The 24,106-nt window shown below is 34.2% G+C and overlaps 1 protein-coding gene and 1 long non-coding RNA gene across 4 annotated transcripts in view; both read left to right on the forward strand.

Annotated features, from left to right (window-relative positions):
- LOC110654290 (villin-4) overlaps positions 1-13,553 on the forward strand; it is a 52,780-nt gene extending 39,227 nt beyond the window's left edge. For 2 of the 3 annotated variants that reach the window (XM_058131966.1, XM_058131965.1), the window contains exons 16-24: positions 39-186; positions 331-341; positions 601-741; positions 1,018-1,143; positions 1,225-1,290; positions 9,649-9,789; positions 12,113-12,440; positions 12,540-12,793; positions 12,878-13,553. In XM_058131966.1, the coding sequence (XP_057987949.1) occupies positions 39-186; positions 331-341; positions 601-741; positions 1,018-1,143; positions 1,225-1,290; positions 9,649-9,789; positions 12,113-12,440; positions 12,540-12,793; positions 12,878-12,991 (1,329 nt within the window). In that variant the 3' untranslated portion in view covers positions 12,992-13,553. The remainder of the gene's footprint in view (positions 1-38; positions 187-330; positions 342-600; positions 742-1,017; positions 1,144-1,224; positions 1,291-9,648; positions 9,790-12,112; positions 12,441-12,539; positions 12,794-12,877) is intronic. The other variant, XM_058131967.1, reaches the window with a different exon arrangement.
- Positions 13,554-19,531: 5,978 nt separating this feature from the next.
- LOC131172066 (uncharacterized) lies at positions 19,532-20,947 on the forward strand. Its single transcript, XR_009142709.1, has 2 exons — positions 19,532-19,610; positions 20,324-20,947. It is a non-coding gene; the product is annotated as an uncharacterized LOC131172066 (long non-coding RNA).
- Positions 20,948-24,106: the final 3,159 nt, after the last annotated feature.

The raw sequence follows: 24,106 nt of genomic DNA on the forward strand, positions 1-24,106 counted from the left end.
CATTAATTACTTCTCGTATGCTCCCAAATGTTTCGCAGCCAAATGTACAGTCCAAGCCACAAAAGGAAGGTTCAGAATCTGAGCAATTTTGGGATCTTTTAGGAGGGAAAACTGAATATCCCAGCCAAAAAATTGGAAGGGAAGCTGAAAGGGATCCTCACCTTTTCTCTTCCACATTCTCAAAGGGTAGGGAAATTGCCTTTTCTGCTGGCAGATTCATTCCATTGTCTTCTAGTTCTGTTTTTGTCTTGTTTACATTGTAAAGATCTGATTCCTAATCCTTTCTTTTTCTTGGTCTTAATGACTTCCTAAATGCATGCTGATCTGCAGGAAATCTGAAGGTGTGTACGCTTTCTGGTTTATCATTTCTTCATAATAATATCCTGATATATTCTTAAGTTATGCACTTGTGCTTGTTTTCAACCTGTAGTTGTTTTCAAAAAATTTGGCCACTTTTATATGCATTCATGTGTTCATGGATTCTGGAAGCAGTAGTCATTCAGATGGCTTCTAGTATTTTGAATTTTATTGTGTACTTAATGTGAAAAAACTATATTAAAAGTTTTGCTCCATGGCTGTAACTTTAGTTTGTTATTGCAGGTGGCTGAGATATACAACTTTACCCAGGATGATTTAATGACTGAAGACATATTCATCTTTGATTGTCACTCTGAGATCTTTGTCTGGGTGGGGCAACAGGTTGACACCAAGAGCAAAATGAATGCTTTAACTATTGGAGAGGTATGTTTTTGCTAGATCCTGGCATGGCGCCGCTGCCACAAACAGTACTTTGGTTTTTATTGTTAAAGCTTGATTTGAAGTAATGCATTACTATTTGTTTTCAGCCTGATGGTTGTTTGAAGTGGGATGCCGCTCAACTAATTTTGTTATTTGATTCTTACACCTCGATGAAATTTGACTTGGCTAGGCCCCTAGATTAGTGTAGATACTAGTTTTAAAATAATTTACTATACATATTGCCATCTGTATTGATTTCTTTTTTCTCACTTTCAACAGAAATTTCTTGAAAATGATTTTCTGTTGGAAAAGTTATCTTGTGAAGCTCCGATATATATTGTTATGGAAGGGAGTGAGCCACCTTTCTTCACACGTTTCTTTGAATGGGACTCTGCAAAATCTGCTGTAAGTTAAACTATAATTATGGTAAAGCAGTCATACTTATAGATCTCTATAGTAGATTTTAATGTTTTCATTTTGATGCAGATGCATGGAAACTCATTCCAAAGAAAACTTGCAATTGTCAAAAATGGGGGTACTCCTATTGTTGATGTAAGACATTTTCATCTGCTTTTGAAGTTTTCTCATGACAATTAGGAGCCTTTCCGAGTTTGACACCCACATTGAGTATGTGTTTGTGTGTGTGCGCGCGTATACTGTTATTTCTTTCATCATATCATTTTGAATCTTTGCATCTTCTATTCAATTTCAAAAATTGAAACTTCACTGCCCGGGTGATATAAGTACCACAACTGTTGATTTCTCTTATGACTTGGAATAGAATAAACATGAGGAAATCATACAAGGAAAAGCTATGGTACAAAAGTGTTAGAATCCCTCAATTAGTGTAAATCCCTTAATCAGTGTAAATTAGCTGTAAATTAAAATATAATTAGAAATTATTGTATTTATTGGCTATAATTAGTTTCCTAGTTAGTCCTAGCCTTTGTATATAAATTAGAATGTTTGTAAATCATTTTAATATGAAGAAATATAAAAGAAAAATTTTCAAATTCTCTATTTTCTACATAGTATCAGAGCAGTGTCAAAATTTATTGGCGTGAACAGTATAGTTCTGGGTAAATTTTTTTTTTGGGTCAAGCTTCTACGTCGTTCTAGGAAGGGAGGTGATTGTCACCACCCACTTGAGGAGGAAGGACACCAGCCGATCAGCCTACGCCCGGAGTCTCGCTGCCTTCTGGTGAAGCGCGTGAGCTCACACGCCTCCAGAAGTCTCGCGTCATTCTTCACACCCCGGTGCATACACCCTTTTTTTCGGTGATTTCTCCAACCGCGCCTCTTGCCCACGACCTTCCCTGTCCGGCGCTCCTTTGACCAACGTGTTTCCACATTTATTTTTTTGAGTACTTTCCGTTGCCCAGTTTTTCACTTTCTGTCTCAGTACTTATTTCTTTAATTGAAAAATGACTAATGAAAAGAAGAAAGCCTCTGAAACAAAGGCTGGATTTGTTGGTGATAGTCCCTCTTTACAAATTAGTCCTGTAAAGTTGGATGGAACTAATTATTTGGTATGGTCTAGATCTTGTCTATTGTTCATTCAGGCTAGAGGACTGCAGGGGTACATCACTGGAGATAGAAAAAAGTCAGAAAGTACTAGTTCTACCTACAGCTAGTGGAAGTCGGAGAACTCTCTCGTTATGTCATGGCTCATCAATTCTATGCAACCTCATATTGCTCGTGGGTATTTACTATTGGACAGTGCCGCTACCATTTGGAGTGCTGTTTCTCAGATTTTTTCTCAAGTTGGGAATGATGTACAAGTTTATGAGCTTAGGAACAAGGTTCATGGAATGAAACAAGGTGAGTTGACTGTTGCGCAGTATTATGCGGAACTGAGTGGTCTATGGCAAGAGTTGAATTTCTATCAGGACTTTCAGGCTTCATGTCCGGCTGATGCAGTTAAGTTTCAAAAATTGATTGAGAATGAGCGCATATATGATTTTCTTGCTGGGCTAAATGTAGAATATGATCAGATTCGGGTCCAAGTGTTTGGTAAGGATCCTTTGCCCACCTTAAGGCAGACATACTTTTATGTTCAGCAGGAGAAGAGCAGAAGGAGCGTCATGATCAATTCTACAGCTGTTGATAAGGCTGGGCTGACTGCTAACTCCTTACGAGAACAGTCATATGGTCCATCAGATAAGGATCACTTGCATTGTGACTACCATGGGAAATCTCGGCACACCAAAAAATAAAGTTGGAAGCTGCACCTTAAGAATATATCTTAAGGATGAGCTTTGCTAGATCACAAGCAAATGTATCTGAGGTTGTGAGTGTTTCTGAAGATAATGCTGTTACCAAACCCCTGCAAGTATATTCCCGTTATACCCATGGTCCTAAATCCAAGTCACCAGTAATTGAGTGGCTGAATTAGTCAGCAGTAGTTGTTCTCTTTCTGTTTTGATTCTGTTTCAACATTCCTGCATTGTAGGAGGGTATTCCTCCATTTTCCTATTTTCTTCTTGTTAGTGGGAGGTTATTCCTCCATATAGAAGTAGTGCTCCTTGTATGTAGGGAGTAGTTATTTCTGCACTTGTATATATTCAGCAAATCTGATGGAGTAAAGGGAACGGTTAAAACCCAATTTAAGTCTTCTTGATCGAGGTTTGTGCTCCCTTTAACGAGTCCGACTTTTTCTTGTCTTCCACCATAGGTCGCTCAAGGAAACACCCTAACCCAAACACCCAAACACCAACCCTCCTACTACCCATCGACCCATAACTAGATCCGTTAGCCGACCATAACAGCTTTGGTATCGAGCTCAGCTATGGGAGATTCTGCTCAAGACCACTGCTAAGCTCTTTAACTTGTTATTAGCCGAGCAACAATCCAACAAGGAATCAGACGCCAAATTCGATGCTCTAACTCAGAATGGGAATCCACTAAAAGGGTTTCAAACCAGAAGACGGAAGTCCAAATAGCTTACGGAGAGATAAGGGAATTTGTGCTGCATCGACTGAAAAATCTGGAGGAAGCTCGTTTGTACCGAAATTCACAAAACTGGATTTTCCTCGCTCTGATGGGAAAGATGACCCTTTGGGATGGCTAAACCGTTGCAAACACTTCTTTCAAAGACCAACAAACTCCGAAGAAGAGATGGTCATTTAGCTTCATACCATCTCGAAGGAATTGCCCAACTTTGGTACATGCGATTCTTTGGATGACATTCGAATCCCTCTTGGGCTGAGTTTTCTCACCAATGTAACCTCCGCTTTGGGCCTCCAATCCAGCAACAAACTTGGTGAATTAGCTAAATCAAGCAAATAGGGTCTGCGCGATTATCGTAATCGCTTTGAGGCTCTTGTGTCTCGGCCGAACTCTCACTCAACACCGAAGGTCAAATTATACCTCAGTGGTTTACAAGACTCCATTGCGGTTGAAGTGGAGCTTCACCATCCCACCGACTTGGTTAATGCTATGAGCATTTCTCGGCTGTATGAACGCAAACTGTTTCCACGTTCTTCAGCTGCGAGGGATACTCGTCGCGCTGCAATTCCACCTGACAACCGCGCCAATCGGATAGTGAGGCGGCTGTCCCCTGATGAAATGGAGGAGAGGCGGAAGAAAGGACTCTGTTTTAATTGTGATGAGCAGTTTGTTCGAGGCCATCAATGTAAGAAATTGTTCTGGATTGATTTGGAAGAGACGGAAGATGTAGAGGATTTCACAGCTGATCCAGAAATTTCTTTGAATGCCATTACTGGGATTCGAAATCCCCAGTCCATGAGGTTGATAGGCAGTTGGATGCTTGGGCAAGTCTTGATCCTCATCGACTCCGGCAGCACTCACAGTTTTGTTTCTGCCGCAAAAGTTGAGGAACTGAATGCTGTGGTAAACAAACAGAATGGTTTAAAGGTACACGTTGCCAATGGCGAGCAACTTACTAGCCCAGGTATTTGTAAAGGAATTCCGGTCCTTCTGAAGTATAATTCTTTTATGGTTGATTTGTTTGTTTTACCCTTAACCAATTTCGATATGGTTTTGGGGGTTAATTGGCTTCGAACCTTGGGACCCATTCTGTGGGATTTCACCGTTATGAGCATGAGCTTTTATCAACAGGGCCACTTAGTGACATTGCAGTGGTATTACTTCTTCAAGCTCTTCCCACGGTTCAGATTCGAACAACATGCGATTTCATCCGACCGGACATCCAACTCCAGAAATTATTAGCGAATTTGCTTCTTTTTCAATGCTCCTACTGGCTGCCTCAGCGAGATCTTGTGATCATCAGATTCCCCTAAACCCCGTGAGTCGGTCCTGTGGTAGTTCGACCATACCGTTACCCTCATGGTCAGAAGGACGAAATTGAAAAGCAATGTGCTGCAATGTTACAGCAGGGTATAATCCGTCCCAGCCGTTCCCCATTCTCGTCGCCGGTGATTCTGATTCCCAAAGCTGATGGTTCCTAGCGCCTTTGTGTTGATTACAGAGAATTAAACGCCAAAACCATCAAAGACAAATTCCCTATTCCGGTTATTGACGAATTATTGGAGGAATTGGGTGGAGCTAAGTTCTTCTCAAAGTTAGATCTGCTTTCGGGTTACTTTCAGGTGGGGATGCATCCTGCTGATATAGAGAAAACTGCCTTCCGCACTCACCACGGACACTTTGAATTCCTGGTGATGCCGTTTGGATTATCCAACGCTCCTTCAACTTTTCAGGCCCTAATGAACGAGGTATTCCAACTTTACTTACGAAAATTTGTACTCGTCTTTTTTGACGATATTTTGGTTTTCAGTCAATCCTGGGCAGAACACATCCACCATTTGCGGCTGGTTTTCCAATTGCTGTTACAGAACCAGTTGGTCCTCAAACGGTCGAAGTGTGTCTTCGGTCAATCTCAGATTTCCTATTTGGGTCATATTATTTCTTCCCAAGGAGTGCAGGTGGATCAGTCCAAAGTTGCTGCTGTATTAGAATGGCCAAAGCCCAACACCATTCGTGGGTTACGTGGATTCCTAGGGCTCACAGGTTATTATCGCAAGTTTGTGCAGAATTACGGCATCATTGTCGCCCCCCTCACTGCTATGCTGCGTAAAAACAACTTCCACTGGACTGATCACGCTATCGATGCATTCCAGAAGTTAAAGGCAGCCTTGACATCTACTCCAATCCTGCTTCTACCGAATTTTGATCTAACTTTTGTTATATAATGTGACGCTTCTGGTACAGGGATTGGAGCAGTCTTGTTACAACACAACCGGCCAGTCGCATATTTCAGCCGTTCCTTGGCAGCTCGTCATCAAAATCTTCCGGCTTACGAGCGAGAATTGATTGGCTTAGTGAAGGCACTAAAGCATTGGCATTCCTATCTGTGGGGACGTGAATTTATTGTTCGGACAGATCATTATACATTGAAATATCTGCTTGAGCAGCGCCATCTCTCAGCAACTCAACAACATTGGATTAGCAAGCTCCTGGGTTTTTCTTTTACTGTTGAATACAGGGCTGGCAAATCTAATGTGGTGGCGGACGCTCTTTCTCGACGGAATGCCGATGATTCAATCCTTATGGCTGTTTCCATGCCTCAACTCAGTTTGTTTGATGAAATTCGGAAGGAACATAGTGATTCACCAGCAATTCAGCAACAAATCTCTGCAATTACCAATGGAACAGTCGCTTCAAAATGGGTTTTTCGGGATGGGTTACTCTTCTACAATAACAGAGTTTACCTGCCTCCCAATTCCCCATCAATTCAGCTGGTTGTTAGTGCTCTTCACAACCAAAGTCATGAAGGTTACCAGAAGACATTATACAGAATCACTAGAGATTTCTATTGGCAGGGGATGAAAAATTTCGTAAGGGATTTTGTGCGTTCTTGTGATGTATGTCAGCGGCATAAAACTGACACACTACAACCGGCGGGACTCCTTCAACCTTTGCCCGTTCCCACTCAAATTTGGGCTGATATCTCCATTGACTTCATAGAAGGCATTCCCACTTCACGCGGAAAGAATGTTTTAATGGTTGTCGTTGATCGGTTCTCAAAGTACGGACATTTTTTGGCTCTCACTCACCCGTACACCGCTGTAAGTGTTGCTCGCACCTTCTTTGACAACATTTTTAAATTACATGGGTTGCCAGAAACTATGGTCGCGATGTGATGTGACTTTCACAAGTTCTTTTTGGAAAGAACTATTCCGTTTATGTGGGACCAAGCTGTGTTTCAGTTCCTCTTACCATCCACAATCTGACGGACAGACAGAGGTTGTGAACTGTACTGTTGAAATGTATCTCCGATGTTTCACTAGTTCATCGCCATCAAAGTGAATTGATTGGTTGTCTTGGGCTGAATACTGCTACAACACCAGCTACCATACCTCACTTAAATCCACACCTTTTGAGACTGTTTATGGTCGACCACCTCCTCGACTATTATCTTACTTGCATGGCAGTTCTTCAATTGAAGCGGTTGATACTGTTCTGCGCCAACGGGATGACATGCTGCACCTACTTCACCAAAATCTGTTACAAGCCCAAAATAAGATGAAAGCCACTTATGATCAGTCCCACCGCTCGCTGGAATTTAAAGTTGGTGACATGGTCCTGCTGCGTTTAAAGGCGTATAGACAACGATGATTGCAAAAAGAACTAATCACAAGTCCGCTGTGTTTACGGACTTTCGGTTCTGGAATGCATTGGCACCATGGCCTATAAACTATACCTTCCAGAGTCCAAGATCCACCATGTTTTCCATGTTTCCTATCTCAAGCCCTATCATGCCTGGCCACTGTCACTCCAACATTACCACCTACCATTCTTTTGGAGGATCCTGTCCATCCTTTAGCTGTTCTGGATCATCGTATCAAAGGAGGAATTCCAGAGGTTTTAATTCATTGGAGTCATTCTTCACCAGCAGATGCTTCGTGGGAAAGGGTCCAGCATATAATGCACAAGTTTCGGACTTCAAGCTTGGACAAGCTTCCATTGGGGGCGGAAGTAATGTTACCAAACCCTGCAAGTATATTCCCGTTATACCCATGGTCCTAAATCAAAGTCACCAGAATTGAGTGGTGAATTAGTCACAGAGTTGTTCTCTTCTGCTTTGATTCTGTTTCAACATTCTGCATTGTAGGAGGGTATTCCTCCATTTTCCTATTTTCTTGTTGTTAGTGGGAGGTTATTCCTCCATATAGAAGTAGTGCTCCTTGTATGTAGGGAGTAGTTATTTCGCACTTGTATATATTCAAGAAATCTGATGGAATAAAGGGAACGTTAAAACCCAATTTAAGTCTTCTTGACTGAGGTTTGTGCTCCCTTTAACGAGTGACTTTTTCTTGTCTTCCACCATAGGTCGCTCAAGGAAACACCCTAACCCAAACACCCAAACACCAACCCCTCCTACTACCCATCGACCCATAACTAGATCCGTTAGCCGGGACCATAACAACTGCTATCACTGGGATGTTTTCCAATGAAAAGGTACAGACTCTAAGACAATTCCTATCACAGCTTGAATCACAATCCATTACAGTTGCCTCTTCTAACTTCGTCAACTCAGGTAATGCTTTTCTTGCTAATCATAATAATTCATTTTGGGTTATAGATTCTGGAGCAAACAAATATATGACAGGCTCTTCGAATAAATTCATATCCTATTCTTCATGTTCAGGCAAAGAAAAAATCCGTATTGCGGATGGATCCTTATCTAATATTTCTGGAACAGGTTCTATTAAATGCACTCCTACTATAAGTCTTAGTTCTATCTTACATGTGCCTAGCTTTTCTATTAACCTTTTTCTGTCAGTTCTATCACAAAAGCTCTCAACTGCAAAATTGAATTTTTTTGAGTTGATAACAGGGAGAACGATTGGCAGTGGTAGACTGCAAGATGGGCTATATCTATTGAATGATTGTGTTGATCAAGTCATGTTGGGATAGTTTATGGGTGCTGAGGAATAAATTATTCAGTGGCATAGGAGACTTGGACATCCTTCATTTACTGTTTTAGAGAAACTTCATCCTCTTTTGTTTAAGCAATGCAAAACTGAATTGTTAGTATGTGATGCTTGTGAGTTTGCCAAACATATTAGACAATCTTATCCTGCAATAAATAATAAGGCTTCAGTTCCTTTTATGACTATTCATTCTGATGTGTGGGGGCCTACTCAAACTGTGTCTTTATCAGATTATAGATGGTTTGTGACTTTTATTGATTGTTGCAGTAGGTTAACTTGGGTATATTTGATGAAAGGAAAAAATAAAATATTTTCATGTTTTCAGCAGTTTCACAAAATGATTAGCACCCAGCTTGATGCTCATGTTAAAATACTGAGAACTTATAATGGCACAGAGTATATGAATAGAGTTTTTCAGGAATATTTGAACTCACACAGAATTTTGCATCAGACTAATTGTGTTAACACTAGTGCTCAAAATGGAGTGTCTGAGAGAAAAAATAGACATTTACTTGAGGTTGTTAGGTCTCTTATATTTACAATGAATATTCTCAAACCTTACTGGGGGGATGTAATCCTTTCTGCTGCATATCTTATTAACAGGATGTCACTCCGGACTTTGGAGTTTAAGAGTCCTTTAGAGGTTTTGCAAGGTAAAAATTCATATATTGTTCCTCCAAAGGTCTTTAGTTGTATTTGCTTTGTTCATCAGCCTAATAGGGGAAAGTTAGAACCTCAAGCCTTCAAGTGTGTCTTTGTTGGTTATTCCAGTACTCAAAAGAGGTATAGGTGTTACCACCCTCCTACATGGAAATATTTTGTGAGCATGGATGTTACCTTTAGGGAATCTGAATCTTATTTCCATCCACCTCTTCATGGGGAGTATAGGAAGGAAGAAGAGATGTCTTTCCCTTCTTCTTTGTGCTCTCCCAACTTTCAACTTCAAAGGGAAAATCTGGGTCTAAAGCCTATACTTAACAATGATACTCAGGGGGAGTCACTTAAATCTCGAGGGAGACTGAATGGATCAAATTTGAGAATCTATACTCGGCGGAACAAGACAGATATAGCCATCGAGCAGGAGACTGCTGATCAACCGGAATCTCTAGATTCAATTCCTGAACATCCTGAGGTATGTGATGAGTCTTCTTTGGTTCCTGAAGAGTTTAATTTTAATTCTCAGTCTACTCTTCTTTCTTCTAATAATGATCTTGATATTCCTATTGCTCTCAGAAAATGTGTTAGAACCTGTACTAAACATCCCATCTCTAACTTCATTTCCTATGATTTTTTGTCTCCATCCTATAGAGCCTTTTTATTGTCTGTTTTCTCTGTTTCTATCCCACAGGATTGGAAGAAAGCATGTCTTGATCCAAAATGGAAGGCAGCCATGGTAGAGGAGATGAAAACTCTAGCAAAGAATGAGACATGAAAACTTGTTACTCTTCTAATGGGGAAAAACCAGTTGGATGCAAGTGGTTGTTCATTGTGAAACATAGAGCAGATAGTTCAATTGAAAGGTACAAAGCTAGGCTGGTAGCAAAAGGTTTCACACAAATGTATGAGGTAGATTACCAGGAAACGTTTGCTCTTGTTTCTAAAATGAATACCATTAGAATTTTAATATCATGTGCAGTAAATCTTGAGTGGGATTTGCAGCAGTTTGATGTAAAAAAATGCCTTTCTACATGGTGATTTGGAAGAATAAATATATATGGAAATCCCTCCAGGGTTTGAGAATGGGAAGACCAAAGGAAAAGTTTGCAGATTGAAGAAAGCACTGTATGGTTTAAAACAGTCACCTAGGGCATGGTTTGACAGGTTTAGTAAGGCTATGGTTTCTTTTGGATACTGCCAAAGCAATGCTGATCACACCTTGTTTATAAAACACTATAGGGGTAAGATCACTCTGCTTATTGTCTATGTGGATGATATTGTGGTAACTGGTGATGATAGGGAAGAAATGATTCATCTAAAGGAACAACTAGCACAGGAGTTTGAAATCAAAGATTTGGGAAGGCTAAAGTACTTTCTTGGAATAGAGGTTGCCAGATCAGATAAAGGAATCTTTATTTCTCAAAGGAAGTACATACTAGATCTGTTGGAGGAAACAGGAATGCTAGGTTGTAAACCAGCAGAGTCTCCCATTGAGGCAAATCACAAATTGCAAGCTGGAGTTGGGGAATCCGTGGATATTGGGAGATATCAGAGGTTGGTTGGCAGACTGATTTACCTTTCGCATACCAGACCAGATATAGCATATGCAGTGGGTCTAGTGAGTCAGTATATGCATGATCCTCGTGAACCTCATTTGGAGGCTATTTTCCGCATCTTGCGATACTTAAAATCTGCACCTGGGAAAGGACTTCTTTTCTCAAAGCATGGCCATCTTCAGATTAAGGCCTTTACAGATGCAGATTGGGGTGGATCTCTTGATGATAGGAGATCGACATCTGGTTACTGTACTTTTGTTGGTGGTAATCTAGTCACTTGGAGAAGCAAGAAGCAAAATGTGACAGCTAGATCCAGTGCAGAGGCTGAGTTTAGAGCAATGGCTCAAGGTATTTGTGAACTATTGTGGTTACGAAAGTTGATGGAGGAATTAAAATTGCTGGAAACTAGTGGTTTGTCCCTGTTCTGTGATAACAAAGCTGCCATCAGTATAGTTCACAATCCAGTTCAGCATGATCGGACCAAGCATATAGAGATTGACAGACACTTCATAAAAGAAAAAGTTGTCAATGGTTCCTTAAGTATCTCTTACGTAGGGTCGAAAGACCAGTTAGCTGATGTGTTCACTAAGGGATTAAGTTGTAAGGGGTTTCATACCCTAGTTTGCAAGTTGGGCATGTGCAACATACATGAACCAACTTGAGGGGGAGTGTTAGAATCCCTCAATTAGTGTAAATCCCTTAATCAGTGTAAATTAGCTGTAAATTAGAATATAATTAGGAATCATTGTATTTATTGGCTATTATTAGTTTCCTAGTTAGTCCTAGCCTTTGTATATAAATTAGAATGCTTGTAAATCATTTTAGTATGAAGAAATATAAAAGAAAATTTTCCAAATTCTCTATTTTCTACAAAAAGTCAAAAGATTAAAGATGGAAGAAACGGAATGTCTAATCTGATGTGATGCGTTTACAGTTATTTCTATATCTTTCTATTTATATCTTGGTTTTAGATTGAAAAGCTCCTAGGTTGCTTTATAACTTGAAAAACAGAATGTCAACCTTCAAACATCTGAGATTTATCTATTTCAAACATCTGAGATTTATCTATATTGAATTACAAGTACATAGACAACTTCTGGGTGCATCGAATGATTATGAAATAATTCAAGAGCATATGAACTCTGGTTTGTACAGCCATTAGATTCTTTTTAACACACAAGCTCTTGACGCTGCCATACAGTTTAACATTTGTTTCTGATTACACAAATCTTGCTTGATTAGAAACCCAAACGAAGAACACCTGTATCCCATGGAGGAAGATCTAGTGTGCCAGACAAATCTCAGCGTTCCAGAAGCATGTCTTTCAGCCCTGATCGAGTTCGTGTGAGGGGCAGGTCACCAGCCTTCAATGCGCTAGCTGCTAATTTTGAGAACCCTAATGGCAGGAACCTTTCAACCCCGCCACCAGTTGTTAGAAAGGTTTATCCAAAATCTGTGAGCCCAGATTCAGCAACAGTGGCTTCCAAATCTGCAGCCATAGCAGCACTTACTGCAACTTTTGAACAACCGCCACCAGCACGACAAGTTATAATGCCCCGATCCGTAAAAGGTATTTATTATTCAAGCTTGTCGAAGGCGTTTGATTTATTATTACATCTCCAATCTTCCTGATGCATAAATTCGACATGACTACTTATCTTCTATGAAGTGAGCCCTGAGGCAGCAAAATCAATGCCAAAATCGGCAGCAAAATCAACTCCAAAATCAACTCCTGAAAAATCAACACCTGATTTAAACAATAAAGGGAACTCTATGAGCAACAGAATAGAATCCCTCACCATAAAGGAGGATGTGAAGGAGGGTGAAGCTGAAGATGAGGAAGGGCTCCCAATATATCCATATGAATGCCTTAAAATTAACTCGACAGATCCTGTTACTGAAATTGATGTGACAAAGCGAGAGGTAAACTATAAACAATTGGCAATACATTATTTAAAGCAGAAATTTATGGAACTGTTCTTAGATATTTCTGTTTATTGCTTGCAGACTTACCTCTCATCAGCAGAGTTTAGGGAGAAATTTGGGATGGCAAAGGATGCCTTCTATAAGATGCCAAAATGGAAACAGAACAAGCTTAAAATGGCCCTTCATTTGTTCTGAGTCTCCATACCTCTGCCTTTCCTCCAGCTCCTGCAGCCTCAGCTGCAGGTGGAAGAAATCTTATTTGTGAATCTGTACAAATTCTTCCCCTAGAAAGAACCATTTTTAGCATTTTTAATTGCTATCTAGTATTCTAAATGCTCCACTCTATTTCTTCCTACAGTGGGGGGGATCTCAGTTTCTCAAAAGTAAAAGGGACAGCATCAGTGCATTTTTAGCTGCTTCTGCTCCCAGGAAGCTTGTTTTCTTGATTGATGGACAAAACCAGAGGTTTTTTCCAATTTTCTTTTTCATCTCTTGGTTTGAACATGTATCCCCTTATTTGTGGTTGAGGTAGTTTTTTTTTAGTATTCTTTATGGTCACAGGTTTGTTGTGAGCTTGCATTTTTGTTTTTCATTATTCAATTGAAAATTTGATTGCTGTAGTGATTAGTTGATTGCGAATGCAGACAGTTTAGAATGTATTGTACAACTGAGGATGGAAGTGTGTACAGCAGAGTTTTAAAACCAGTCCACTCATCACTTAATTTGTTTTTAATAAAAGTGTGCTTTTATTATATTACTTTTTTTTTTCAGGTATTTTATCTTCACCATCTTGGCTTCAAATCTTTGTGTGGGGGGAATGTTGTGGTAATAATAAAATAAAGCTCCATGCAGTTTTGGCATTTCACCTGCCTTTTTTTTGTTGTTGATTTTTGTTCTTGGCTTATATCCATTCAAAAAAAATTTTTTTTTTCCTTATCTTAGCGCTCATGCAATATTTTTTTTTATTTTTTTTATTTGAGATTTGGTAGAACTCTCATGATTTTCAGATTAGTTCTTATAGCTTCCATCTTTTATTTGATCAATTATGCATTGTAAGAACTCTACTTCCTTCTTCTTCTTCTTTTTTTTTTTAATGATATTTATTTATTTGGGGATGATTTACAATAAATTCCTGAAGTATAGCAGAACCCCAAGTTTGTACCTGACATGTTTGTAAGTAATGATTGGCCATGAATTTAAATTTTGTTAACAAATTAGTATCTGTCATTAAATAGTCTATACATCAAAATTATTTTATATAATTATTTAAATATAAAATAAATAATTATTTAAATATAAATTTTAAATATAAAGATTATTTTGTTAATAAAATAAAATTTTAAGAATTTAATTATTTTAAATTAAAAATCATTTGACAAGTTACCTGTGAATTTAAATACTGAAGTATTAATTTACTAACAAAATTTGAATTTTGAAAAATAAATTTTTACTCAAAAAAATATAAAGGATGATAGACTTAATTGTAAATTACCCTTTATTTTGTTGGAGTCTTATTAATGCTATGTGGCTATTTTTCTCAACTTAATGTTTTATGGTTATTTTGGTTTTTACTATATTTTCACTTCATTGATGGGAATTGCTTCTATCATTTAAGAGACAAATTATGATAGAAAATGGACTATGGCTTAAGAAATAATGTTATTATTATTATTATTATTATTATTATTATTATTATTATTATTATTGAAAATAAAAATAAAATGTTTTGTTCTTCAATTATATATATATATATATATAAGTTTTGCTGTGATTAACGTGCAAATTAATATTTGCATTATAAGTTGGATTGGATAGTTTCAATTGGCAAGAACACAAAGTCATATTCATCGATATTAGTTATTCTAGTAGCTCTTCAAATATGTATTAGTTAGATAATTGAAGTTTTCATAGAATTGGTGATTGAAATTAAGAAAAAAGAAATAAAACTTAATGTCAAGAAATGGTTGCCTTTTTTCTTTTTATCGATCTTATCACATATATTTTTTTAATCCATTCAAGAATTTATCCTTTATAATTTATTCTCATGTATACTGGAATAAAATTTTTAATCTTATAGTTTATTAACTAAAATTTTTATTGCTCAAACATGATTAGTATTAATGGGAATTTAGACAATAGCACGTGCAATTGAATTTAGGTAAAGTTATTAGTAATTAATATTTCTCACCAATGATTAATGGTGGTAGCCATAATTTATCATTTCATTCTATTTTATTCTTATTGTCATAAATAAAATTTTCATAGTCTAATTTTTTTTATAATATTATAAATTTAAAGAAAATTAATATTTCTAATATTTTTAAACACTAGAAAATAAATTTTTTTTTTTAATTTCAACATTGCAATCAGAGCCTAATCAAATGATGCTATAGAGCCTAATCAAATGATGCTAGTTTATTGTATTATTAGGAAAATTAAAAAAAAATTAAAAAGTTAAACACAAATTCATCCTTATATTTTCACTAAAGAGCGTAATGGCATTACAAACTCTTTTCAACCTATTAAATACCTCACTTTCTATTTTGATACCTATTAAATTTACTTCATATGCATGAAGGCAAGTGAAAATGCTATAAAAGTATTAACATTTTTTACAATATTAATATGGGCAAGGGTGATACAGTTATTCAGTTGGCAAGACTCAATCAGCACTTTCATTAGGTTGAGAGTTTAAATCTTACCAATCGTCTACTTTGATGGCCGATCTGTGAACTTTCTTGTAATTTCTTAGTGAGATTGATAGTATATCCAAGGATAAATTTTATCCGCAGTCACTCAATTTTGCTAATTATTTCATTTTAGTTATCATATTTTAATTTGTTTCAATAAAATCACTCTCTTTTTTCTTTTTTTTGTTCACCCGCAGTATAAAATCTTTATTAAAGCTCTTGTGTTGCATGTTTTACGCGGCTTTTAATCATAAAAAGAGATTATATCTTCGCTAAGTTAAATTAAAATTTGCTTCTTTTATTTTTTTTTTATCTAAAAATAGAGATAAATAAATATATCTACTAAATTTTATTATGAGTGACAGCTAATAAAAAACAAAGTAATTTTATTGAAACAAATTAAAATGTAATAACTAAAATGAAATAATCAATTACCAGATAAATTTATCCATATTTCCTAGTAATAGACCGCTTCATTATCATTGAGAGAATGACAAAAATTTTGATGGAGAATGCATCAAAAATTTATTTAATCAATGATTTATTAGTCTTAAAAATAAAATTATAAAAATTAAATAAATTATAATAAAAAATAAGAGTTTCATCAGATTTTTCAAGTAAATTACATATGTTAAACATAAGAAATTAATTACTTCATAAATTCTCATTTATTCGTAATTGATCTTCATGAATAATTTAGTGGTTTAAAAATATTAGAAAAAGGCACAAAGGCTGACTTGAGTCTCTATACATTTTTTTTTAAGTTTAATTAGACATTAATTTTTTTTATTTAATTACAAGATATCTCATGCTTGGATTGAGAGTGTTATTCGGGTAAAATTCTTTGCACAAGGACGACTTACTAGTCATTAAACTCTTATTTCAATTTAATTTAGCCTTTTTAATGGCTTTTGTTAGTTTCCATTAACTTGGGCATGTGAGATCCATAAAAATAATAAAAATCATTTTTCATATTTTTAAAAAATTAATTTTCAAAATATTTACCTATTCAAATTTTTAAATATTTTCCAAATAAATAATTAGAATAAAAATAAAGAAAAAAAAATCTTCAAGAACCCAATAACAAACCCAACAATAATTCTTCAAGAAGCTAGCATCAATTCTTTGACCCTACATTTATTGATATTGCAATCTAAGACCCACTACCGTTGCTTCTTTACGTTTTGTTGAGACTCTCCCTTGCTTGTCAAACTCTAATTGGTGTTCATTTTGTATCATGGCTTTCCAATCAAGACTCGTAGTAAGTTAAACTCAATAACCAATCATTTAAAGCCCATTAGAGAGGTCCATTTTCAAGAACTAAATGAATAGAATATAGCCATAAATTGGACATTCCCAAACACTCATTCCACTTGCAAACAAATAGAACTGCATGCAACACAAGGTATATTAACAGCTAATAATCTATAGTAGATGGAGCACTGCTCAACCACGAATACATAATTATAAACATCAATATGGGAGACTTACTTGACCCTCATATCCAAATCCATACACATAATTAATACTCATATTTGGAGAGCTCAACTTGACCACTATCCACAGTGATCATAGGGGGTGTGTGCGTGTGTATTCATGCACAATATCCATACAAATGTCAATATTACAAAGCATAATAATGCCATTCAAAATTTTAGAAAGTGCTAATATTAACAACATAATACAAACTCAACAAAATAAAGTCCAGCTAGGAGAATGTAGGACAGACTCCAATTAAATATCTATTTCTATTTCCTAGTAAAAATATTAAACATGAATAAATATTTGACTAAGAGAGTTTGATGTTAAACATGAAAAAAATAGGCAAAAGGCCTTGTTAAGCCCCTATGAAATGGTTCAATAGTCACATAAGCCCTGGTCAATCTATTTGGTTCATTTAAACCCTTCAAATTCGAAAAACCGTATAAAAAAACCCAGAATTAACACTATTAATAATTTGTTAAAATTTACATTTTATCTAACAAAATAGAGGTACCACTTTCTAAAATTCCATTAGTTTTTCATTGTTCTTCACCTAGAGAATTTGTTCCTCACCAAAAATCAATTTCATTCATTCCTTTCAAGCCTTGTGATATCCAGGTAGTGGTTCATCAACAAACTTGAAATTTAATGTTTGTATCTCTTCTATCTTTTGTGATTTTTAGAATTCATTTTTCTCTTCTTTCATTTAGTTTGCGATTTTCAGTTATCAAGTAACCCGAAATCTATTATCTCCTCTCCATTATTGTAGAAATCCATAGTTCTTAATCACTTATTTCACATATTCTCTTCATCTTTGTGGTTTTTCAAAATTGCTTTGAAAATCATAAAAGACCCATTTTATCACCTGCTCGCAATCATTTTTTCTCAATTTTTTTTTTGTTCACCACTGTCATATGCTATGAAACCAGCAACTCCACATGCAGGTATTGAGAATTTTCCAAAATCCATTTATCCATTTCTCTCTTCTCGGTTGATCAATAGTTGATCAATTCTTTCATTACTCTCAATTGTGATTTTCCAAAATTCAAAAATCAGTTGCTCATGTTTTTGAAATCTATTCTCCCAAATCTCCTATGAATCAAATTTTCAACATACACTTTTACATCAACTTGTTTTCGGCTGCTACCCATAAAATTTTAACCATTTACCTCACTTAGAAGTGAGAACTTCTATTTAATTCTTTTCACCAATAACTTGAATTTTGTGTGAGCCTTTGACTATGGCTAGAGTAAAAAATGTGGTTGTGAAACACAGGGAAGCCAACCAAAAGAGACCAGCTCTTGTGTGCATGGGTTTGGAAATAACTCTGTTCCTTTTTCCAAAAGATGAAGAAAAGGAAAGAAAAGAAACTCATTTTAGACTTGTGGACAGGCATAAATTTGCTACCAGGCGGGAATACCTAACTCATCCTTGGAGTTAGAAATGGAAGGGAAGCATGAGAAGCAGAGAAAGGATGGAGTTGTAAACGTCCGTTTGTCATGTGATGTGCATGTGATTTGTTTTTGACTTATTTGGCCAGTTTAAGAAAAAATTTGGGCCTTATTACTATTTTTTTTAATCTCAAGGGCTTAAATGAACCAAATAGATTGACCAGGGCTTATATGACTATTAGACTATTTTACAGAGGCTTAAAAAGGCCTTTTGCCAAAATAATATTTATAACTACCTAGCATCTAATACAGCCTTAAAGTATAGAATGAACTATCTAACACATCTTTAGCAAAGATTCAAATATTTGTGCAAGGCAACTAGTTGAAACCATGCACACATCTAACATCACACAGATATATATAGCTATGGAATTGCTCCCTTATCCCAGCTCTCAGATCCAAGTAATGCCAATGAGCTAACCTCAAGCACAAACTTTCTCTTAATTCCAATTTTGGGTTAATAAGCTTTGCTTAAGAATAGTTAATCCATTATGTGTTTATGTAGGCGATCTAAGCATATTCTCTTCTTACTTCTTACTAGATCAAGGAGTTTGTTGAGTCACCATTTAGCGAATTAATATTAAACATGCATCTAATGTAATACCCTTACTTTAAGTAGTTATGTATATTCCACTGTTCTGGCGACTAACGTCTGTTTGAACGGCTGGAATGTCTGGAACTATCCTTAAATTAAGGTTAAGATATATAATTTAATCTTAAATTGGTCAATTAAGGGTGAAAAAAATCAAAAGAAATAGATTAGAAAATAGTTAAATGTACTTAAGTCCTGGTGATGAGTGACTTTCCTGGGAAGTAGCTAAAAATCGATGTTTCGGATTTGTTTGCTATTCCAATTCACATAGGACCTTATAAGACTCTTAATTAAGACTTAAATAAGATATAATAAAGAATTAACAAGTTAAAAAAAAAAAACAAAAAGAAACAAATAAAATGCATTAGAATTGGAAAATGGCATATATGGTTATTTTAAGGAAGATTAAGGGCAAAGATGAAACTAACATTTGTCATGTGACTTGCACATGGCTATGACAGCCATAAAACATCTCAAAATTCATATTAGGATGCAGAAAATATAAAGAAAGCAGAGAGAGAGGAGGTGGCCAAATAAGGGAAGAAAAGGGAGGAAGGAGAACCACTATTTTTCAACTTGAATTTTCACTCCAAATCAAGGTATTTTGCTTCCCAATCACTTCTAAGCAACTTATTTCTACTTTTCTTTAGTTTATTTCATGATTTGGGAGAAAGGAAAGTTAGGGTTCATGTAGGTTGGATTATGAAAGTTGATGGAAAACTGGAAACTCGTGAAAGTAACTTGATTTAATTAGGTTTAATTTGATTTTTAGCATAATTTTAACATTCTAAACACAAAACCAACAATAATTTTGCATGAATCAACAAAATCCACCTACGATTCCTCGTGATATGGTTCGGCTAACATTAGAGAAATTGGAGAAAATTTATTTTTGTCCAATTAACTAGTTAATTTAACTAATTAAGCAACCTAGACATGAATTCTAGTATTAAGTTAATATATTTGATGTTGAATCAAATTTTCCATTATGCAAAGATATAGGAAGTTGTTGAAACATGGTGAAATTGCCATATTTGGCAGCCACTTTGATAAATTTATTCGGAATTATGTGGATGTTGGTTGATTGATTGAGAAATGCAGGATTAAAGTGCTTTTGACGGAGAATACCAAGGTATTTTCTAGGGGTCCGAAAAACAAAGGAAGCGAGTTCTTTTTGGCATGTAAATCTTGCACACCAAGTATTTGATAAAATGCCTCAATGAACTTAAAAGAAGGAAGAAAAAATAATTAAATAAAAAGAATAGTTAAGACATCTATCTGAAATGTCTGTGTTTCTCTGCATGACAACAAGTCATAAAGGGAAAAGTGAAGGTAATTGCAGAAGTGGGGAATCAGCTTAATTTGGAGGAGAAGAGGTTTGTGCACAACTACTATTAAACAATTAAATGTTTCTACATATTTATGTTGATAAAATAGCTTTATTGATACGTGTTTTATGTTCTTTAAAATATGATTTTATCATAACAATTGATTGAATTTCATTATTATTATGATGAATTTTCATTGAAATTATGATTTATATTGTGTTTTATGTGAAGAGTATTTGTTACGGAGATTTGCAGTAAATGGATTCATATTGAGATTTCATACCCATACAAAAGGAAATGAATTTATGATATTGTTTTCATATCTCACGGCTAATGCTTGACATGGTTATTATCCGTTTCTCATTTGTTGAGGTGACACATGGGTGCTTAGATGGATGTGATTTGGATACCATGGTATGTACACATTGATATGATATGGTCTCCCTTATGTAAGAGATGAGATGAGATTTAAAGATGGCCCTTGCGTATTATTTATGTATATGGTGTTATGGATGGCATGTGCATAGTGATATGATATGGTCTCTTTCAGGTAAGAGGTGAGATGAGATTTGAAGATGGCCTTTGCGGATTAATCTTATATTAGACTGGTGAGATTAAGAATGAAATTTAAATTATGCAAAGGTGTTTCAAAGATGATACCATATGAGCAAATGATATATAAGAAACTGTTTTTTACATGTGATCCATACTTTTATATTCACCTTGTGAGTATATTTGAATATCCATTTCCATGACTTGTTTTAAATATTGTTTTCATGACTTATTATTTAATGATTTAATTGTTTTATGGTTTAATATTTTTTGTGCACCACTGCATGCATTTGTACTCAACGTTAGTTATTTTCCTAACTAACGTAGATAAAAGAAAGGAAAAGATTACAGGAGAGTAGGAGCAATACCTGTTGTCACCAAGATCAGGAGCCAACTTGATGTAGGTGACTTAGTTCCTTGATTTTGTGTATATATGATGTTATCCATTTGTAACAGGATATCTTGTTTTAATATCTAATTGTTGATTGTATATAAATATAAACTTTATGAAATGTTTTATTAGTTAATTGATTGAAAAAAACTAGTATGCAGTTTTGATACCCATGAGACTGTTGAGCTATGGATTGCCACAGGTATTAATTTAAGTATTACTTGAACTGTTTAGCTAAAATACAGTAGTTTTAAAATTCTAAATTATCTGATTTAAAGCTTTTCTGTAAGAAAACTTATACTTAGAAACTATATCATTTTCTTAAGAAGGTGTACTGCATCTAATTTTAAAACAAAATATATAGTTGCAAAATACTTTGAAAATTGATTAAAATAAGTGACAATGAATTTTTGATTTATGGTTGTTTTGATAATCTTTTTGTGGTCTAAAGTTTTGTAGTAAAATGTTTCTTATTCTGTTATGTTTTGAATTAAAATAATTTTAAATCTTACTCAATCCCTTGTAATGTGTTCATCGGGTTCTAATAATTCGATCTTAGCATCCGTTGAACATATTACGGGAGACATGTTACGTCTAGGAGAGGGGTAAGACGTGACATTTAACATCAATATTATTATAAATTTTCTAAGCTCATGCATCACTTGTATGTATATGTACTAGATATAAGATTAGGTCAATTATGTACCGTTAGCTAGGGAAAGGGGTTAGGGAAAGAACTAATGCGGCTAAAAAATGTGAGAAAGCTCACATTGAGCTTAAACAGTAATAGAATTGCCGAAAATGGCATCTGGAATCAAGGTAGCTGCAAGTCCTTCATTTCTCCTTTTGAATTCACAACTTGGGGGTGAGAAGAAACCATGAATGCAAGGCTTGGTTCAACAAAATGGATGGGTTGAAGGGAGTTTGAGGTGTAGCTTGGCCTAAAATTTTAGACGAAAACCACTAAATTTTGGTAGAAATTGTGATTGTCCCTCTTTATTCTTTCTCCTTATTCTTCCTCTTCTTCCCTCCTTTTTTTTTTTTTTTTAATTTTTTCCAAAATTCTCTTATGGTTACTTGATTTAAAATAAAGTAAAATTATTTTATTACGAAAAATAAGGTAATGTAATAAAATTTTACAATTTATCTCATCAAATTTTTGTAAAATGATTTTTTTTAGGTAAAATAATCAATTATAAAAAATTTATTACCTTAATGGAAAAAAAATTTATTCAACATCTTAAATTATCATATTTTTCACATAATCTTAAATTTTAATTAAAATAATAGATGTTAAATGTGAAATACTAAATAAGTACACTTATTTAATTTTATTTTTAATAATATTAAAAAATATTATGCATATTCTTTTACGTGAAGAAATTTTATTTTTTTTGTTAAGTTAAAAATTTTTTTGTAATTAACTATTTTACGGGAAAAAGCATCATTTTATAAAAATTTAATAAATGAATTATAAAATTTTATTAAATCACTTTAATTTTTACTTTATTTTAAATCAAGTAACTAGAATACAATATATATATATATATATATATATATATATATATATATATATATATATATATATATATATATATATATATATATATTTATTTTCAAGGTGTTACACTCCCTTCCCGTGCTTAGAATATATATATATATATATATTTCTTTTCAAGGTGTTACACTCCCTTCCCGTGCTTAGATCCCTTTGAAATCCTTTGACTTTGGCTCCAAGTACAACCATCCTCTGAATGAATGTTAGTCTAAATTTTAGAGTTGCCTATGAGTTCGAATTGTGACATAAACTTTATTTTTTTCAAGGTAACATAAGACTAGGGATGGAACTAGAAATTAATCTTTAGGGGTTAAAAATAAATATTAAAAAGAAATTAAATGAAATTTTGATAAAAATATAGAGACTAAAATAAAAATATATAATATTAAGATATCAAAAATTAAATAATATAAAATTATGAATGATATTTATATAGAAGTGCAAAGGCCACAATAAAAATAAAAATATTAGGGAGGTAAATAGTTGTTTTCTAAAAAATACACTAAATTTTATAGATAAAATTTTAAATTTTAAATTTTAAATTTTAAGGGAGCTAATAGTAATTTTTTTGAAAAAATAATTAAAACATATGAATAAAATTAGAATTTTAAAAACTTTTAGGAGGTAAATTGTAATTTTTTTTTTAAAATTTAAATTTTAGCTAAAATTATAATTTCGAAAACTTTTGAGGCCACAGCCCCTACCTTGTGGTGTTGCGCTCTGCACAAGACATTGGTTGAATTAGAATAATTTTTTTTTTAATACTTGCTAATAAAGTTAGTTACGTTCAAATTGATATGAAGTACTTTTAAGTTAATTTATAAATTTGACTTTAAAAATAAAATATTTTATTGCATAATAATTATAATGTAAAACTAAATTAAAATTGTGTCTTTAAAATTTGATAAAATTTATTATTTAAATTTTATATTTTTAAAATTAAGTAATTTCATTTATGAGATTTGATAAAATTTACAATTTGATTCATTTATTTAATTTTTTATTTAATTTATTATCAACTGTAATAAAAAAAATAAAAATATTCATAATTTTATATATTTTCTAATTGAATGATTTAATTCTTAATTTTTATATTATAAATAAAATAATCTTTAAAGTTTTATATTTAAAATAAAATAATCTCTTAATATAAATTATTTTATTTGTACAATAAAGTTTTAAAAATTAAATTGTTTGAATTAATAAATATATAGATTTATAAATATTTTGGTAATTTTTATTATAATTAATAATAAATTAAATGGA

The sequence above is a fragment of the Hevea brasiliensis genome, chromosome 13 (genome assembly GCF_030052815.1).
Source record: "Hevea brasiliensis isolate MT/VB/25A 57/8 chromosome 13, ASM3005281v1, whole genome shotgun sequence".
Lineage (NCBI taxonomy): Eukaryota > Viridiplantae > Streptophyta > Magnoliopsida > Malpighiales > Euphorbiaceae > Hevea > Hevea brasiliensis.